We start from the raw sequence: 5,000 nt of genomic DNA, 5'->3' as shown, positions 1-5,000 counted from the left end.
TAAAATAACTGCCTCAATCTCATTCTGATGCCACACTGACTTGCTTATGGTCTCTGACACTGTGTGTGTGTGTGTGCCGTTGTGCACGCAGAACACATGGTATTACATTATGTAATGTTGCTGCCGCGTGTAATACCAGGACCCTTTTCGCCAATTTTAGATGGCTTGGGTACCCCCTTAGCGCTAAAAAGGTACCCAGTGTGTTTATTTCAATGGCCAAGTGTGTCTATACATTCAAGATATTTGGTTCAGGCTGCTGGTGTCACTCTAGCAGAATCATATACAGTATAGGCAATGGTGAAGGAGTGAGTATGAGTGGCAAGCCAGCTTGACATTTACCTTCAGTGTTCCAGCGATACTGCTCATCTGATGAACTGCAACACAAAGAGAGAAAGAGAGAGAATGAGAGGCACTCATGTTTAGAAAACAGAGATTAAAAAGGAGAGGATATCCCATAACGCTAAACGCTCTCTCTGCACAGATAATCATGTGATGCACTTTATAAGGTAATTACCAGATTGCTGAAAGCGAGAGACACAGACCAGACAGGCAGAGAAAGAGAGAAAGAACGAGAGTGAGAGATTCTATAAAAAGCAACAATGCCGAGAAGGCCTAATTCCATGCTATATTGCTATTACGCATAACATAGCATGAAATTGGCAGGCCTTTCAGCAGCTGGGCTTGTTGTATGCATACAACACAGCGTGCTTTGAGTTGATAACTAGGACTACAGATACAGACCAGGAGCTGGAAAGAAAGAGAGAGAAGAGAGACAGTAACGAGGGGAGAGAGACACAGAAACATGGAGAAAGAGAATTGACAAGCGAGGGAAACATACTGTAGATAGACCGATGGACATGTAGTTAGATGCTCTCACATAAAAACAACACACTCTCAGTCACACTCTCACATTCACGTAAGCATACACACATTCACAAAACATATTGCTGCTGGAGATTAAAATGACGTAACAATGTAGCAAAACATCTTTGTCTACTGCGTTTAAGATCATTGAGTCTTTCATCTGAACTGCTTCTCTTCAATTTCCCTTCCAAATGACTTTTTATTGTCCGCAGACGTGGATTGCAAGAATCCGACATTCTAAACATCGACACATACAGTAGTACTGCACTATGATGCAAAGCAACTTCACTTGCATTTGTAGGGTACTAAAAATGTGCGCAGCAGCTAACCAAAGTGCAGTATGTTCTCCCGCCATGGTTTTGAAAATCACACATCTGCTGCATCTAAAGGCCCACGCCTTATACGACTATCACTCTACACGCCCCCTGTTCCCCAGTTCCCCTGTTCCCCTCCTGGCTCCCCAAAATGCCGGATCATGTGGACAGATCTGCAGGCCGGCAAATTTTCACCTCGTTTTTAGACACACGATGTAGCAAAAAGATGTCTTCCCTTCCCGCAAATTTTTGCGTGATCTCAGAGTGAAAGGGGCTAATAAAGACCAACCAGCCATATTATCCTTCATGCGATGGAATCCTGTTCAGGGTGCAAAGAATACAAAGGGCACAGGTGGAGGCCACTGGACACTGGGCCCTTGGTGGATTACTGAGCCACGCGGGTGGAGATTAATGCCAAAGTGTGTATAGGTGTGTATACAGTTATGTATGTATGTGCTAATGTGCTCATGTGTATGTATGTGTGTGTGGGTGTGTGGGTGTGTGTGTGTGTATCCATTGTATGTTTGTCTGATGGTTGCGATGCATGGCTGGTGCAGTCCCTACACAACGCTTTAATAGGGCTCAGTTTGTGCACCCACCAACTATTCATCACACACACACACACACACACACACACACACACACACACACACACACATTCTTTTTTTCTGTCTCTCTTGCTTTCCCACTCTCCACCTTTCTCTCCCACTCTCTTTCTCATAATCACATTAGTGAGTGTGTGTGTGTGTGGGTGTGTGTGTGTGTGTGTGTGTGTGTGTGTGTGTGTATGTGTGTGTGTGTGAGTGAGTGAGTGAGTGAGTGAGTGAGTGTGAGTGAGTGAGTGAGTGAATGAATACGTGAGAGAGAGAGAGTGCGTGTGGAGGTATCTGCATGGTTATGTGTGTCTTTCAGAGAGATTGAGAGATTAAAAGGGCAATGTAACACTGTAACAAGATGAAAACAGACTAAGTCTGTCTAAGTGTAGAGAAACAGTATTTGAGCTGACTGACAGTCAGACTGAAACATAATGAACAGAGTGGACGATGAAAGAAGATCAGAGAGAGAGGGAGAGAGTAAGTGAAACAGATCAATAAAGGGAGTGAAGAAAAGAGAGCAACTCCATGTATGGGAGAAAGAGAAAAAAAATGTTAATGAGACATGAGAAACTAGGGGCAGTGAGCTCACACACACACAGCAAGCAGTCATTTTTGTGCTGGTTAGATGCATTGCTCAAGGGCACAATCTACAGCTGTAGATTTCGACGTTGGAGACCGCTGTTCAATCACTCCCTCAACCCATATTTCTCCTGCCGGTCAGGGGATCGAACTGTTGATCCTTTGGTCACAAGTCCAATTCTCTAACCATTAGGCCACAGCTTAGAGCAGAGCAGAGCAGAGCAGAGAGAGAGAGAGAGAGAGAGAGAGAGAGAGAGAGAGAGAGAGAGAGAGAGAGAGAGAGAGAGAGAGAGAGAGAGAGAGTGAGAGAGAGAGAGTGAGTGAGTGTCCTCTAGTATTTTTTGGAGAGCGACACTCATTCATCTCGCTCCATACTCCTGATTCTGTGGTCTGTTCTCCCCATCGCTGGACAATCACCATTATTTATTCATTTCTCTCGTAGCGAGCCGCCGGCACCACGGGCCGCCTGGCGGGCATAAAACCACAGCCCCGGGGCCAAACGACAGGGGTGACACTGGACTGACGGCACATATTTACTGCCCAAGGTCCTCCTCAAGGGCTCTGGGCCCGAGCCATAAAGAAGACGGACAGGCCTCCCAGTGCCCGCTCTCTCTGCTCCACTGCCTGACGGCTGACAAGGTCAAAGATGGGGTGCACTCCTGACACGTGGTCATGTGATCACAGCCACACATACAGTATAGAGGAGTATAGACTGTATAGAATGTGTAAATTAGAAATGGGGTATACTTGATGTGTGAGTGCACCTATGTTATGTGTAAAATGTTAGCAGTAATCAGTGACGTCTACATAATAGTTGCTGAGTATACTATTAAAGGCATATAGCACACTGTCACATGATCAGTGTCCACACACAGTACGGAGGGCTGGACTGTTACATGTATGAATCAGAAAAGGAGACGATGAACATGTGTGTGCGTTTACATGTGTTAACATGTTATGACTGATCAGAGAGGACTACATCATAGAGTCCAGTGTGAGAGGCATGTAGCCCCATGCATATTAGTTGGCTCAGGCATACAGGTTTGGCATAGAGACATAGAGATACCATACATAGTAAATGGCTTTGGCATACAGGCCATGCAGAGTACTTGGCTCTGATATATAGGTTATGAATAGTAAATGGTGATAGCATACAGGCCATGGACAATTGTCTCTAGTGTTTATCTCTCTAATCTGAGTTTGTCTGCTATACGTGGGCCAGTAAAGAAATTCATTCATATTTATGTATTATATAATTACTATTAGTAACCCTGTAAGCTGAGCACCCATTACCAGTGTCTACTTGGTTTTGGAATTTGTAATTTTGTGATATTTTCTTTTATATCTAATTTCTTTAACATTAACATTAATTTACATCAGTGGATACCAAATAAGCATACATTCCCAAAGTCGGATTTTACTTATGTTAAGAGATGTTTTGAAAGCCAAAAGTACCAGAGCTACTCAATGTCTCTATACAGCATAGCATCCCTTGAGATGGACAAGATCAATGTTTGCTGTGGACGAGGTGTAAAATATGTATGAGTTCAGAGTCCAGAGGAGACAGTTGGGCCCAGTTAAGTACTGTTGCCCCTCAATGGTGCATCAGAAGAAGTGGGACCTGTGTTGACAGATATTCCGAATGCGCTCCTCTCTCAAACAGACACTGAGAGCTAAATCATTCATGAGCAGGAGGACTGAATTAGGCGATTTCAGAGGCTCATTTGTGAGCGAACTTGAGCCGTGACACAGACTTCAGCCAATTAATCATTGAGTGGCTACAAGGCCGTGCAAACATTACAGCCCGCTTGATAAAACAGTTTCGAAAACTATGTGTCGTGATGCCTGCACAGGTATGTGACAAGAAAAATCCATACTGAGTTTCCATTGTCCTTGATATTAACTATTGGCTGAAATTGTAGGCTATTTAAATCACATTTAATGAAATCTGCAGTCATAGTTGTTTCACTTTTGCCCAGTTACATGCTGTCAGGGAGTGTTACCCTCACATGCAACTGACCAATCACAACAGGATGCACAACAACATAGTTACAAAATGTTATCCTGAAAGGTATAGAAAGGAACTGGAGAAATATTTTAAAAGGATACTTAACCATGAACGTCACCCACCCCATTGTGTCATGCTGAATAGAAAAAGCAGACTGGTGGTAGGCTACAATCAATACTTGGTTCAAACATAGCCTGCCAACATTAATGTTATGTTTTAAAATACCAAATTTTTTTGCGGGGTGGGTGGTGGGGAAAACAAAAAACCTGTTATTTAGCAACTTATGAGATTGTGGTGTGTGTTGTAAGATTTTCCTATAGTAAATATGTGAGCCATGGTACTCAAGAGAAAAGAGTTTGGAAAACACTGATCTAATGATCCAGTTATTATTAAAGTAGACTGATAGACAGATAAGACAGACAGAGGGACAAAACCCCTAATCTAACAGCTAGAACCCTTACCACACACACACACACACACACACACACACACACACACACACACACACACACACACACACACTACTATTCATACCTTCACAGTAACTCTGACAAAAGCATCTGCTAAATAACTGCATGCCTCCCAATCTCGGCTACTCCTCGAGGTGTCTATTTGGGTCATTTTATTTAGCCAAACAGC

General features: G+C 43.4%; 1 protein-coding gene across 5 annotated transcripts in view; it reads right to left on the bottom strand.

The window, feature by feature from the left end:
• ctnnd2a (catenin (cadherin-associated protein), delta 2a) overlaps positions 1–5,000 on the bottom strand; it is a 287,423-nt gene that overhangs the window by 160,110 nt on the left and 122,313 nt on the right. For all 5 annotated transcript variants that reach the window (XM_048266125.1, XM_048266123.1, XM_048266126.1 and 2 more), the window contains one exon: positions 340–374. In XM_048266125.1, the coding sequence (XP_048122082.1) occupies positions 340–374 (35 nt within the window). The remainder of the gene's footprint in view (positions 1–339; positions 375–5,000) is intronic.

This window comes from Alosa alosa, chromosome 16 (genome assembly GCF_017589495.1).
Source record: "Alosa alosa isolate M-15738 ecotype Scorff River chromosome 16, AALO_Geno_1.1, whole genome shotgun sequence".
In the NCBI taxonomy this organism is placed as follows: Eukaryota; Metazoa; Chordata; class Actinopteri; order Clupeiformes; family Clupeidae; genus Alosa; species Alosa alosa.
This window is presented reverse-complemented; position numbering and strand designations above follow the sequence as displayed.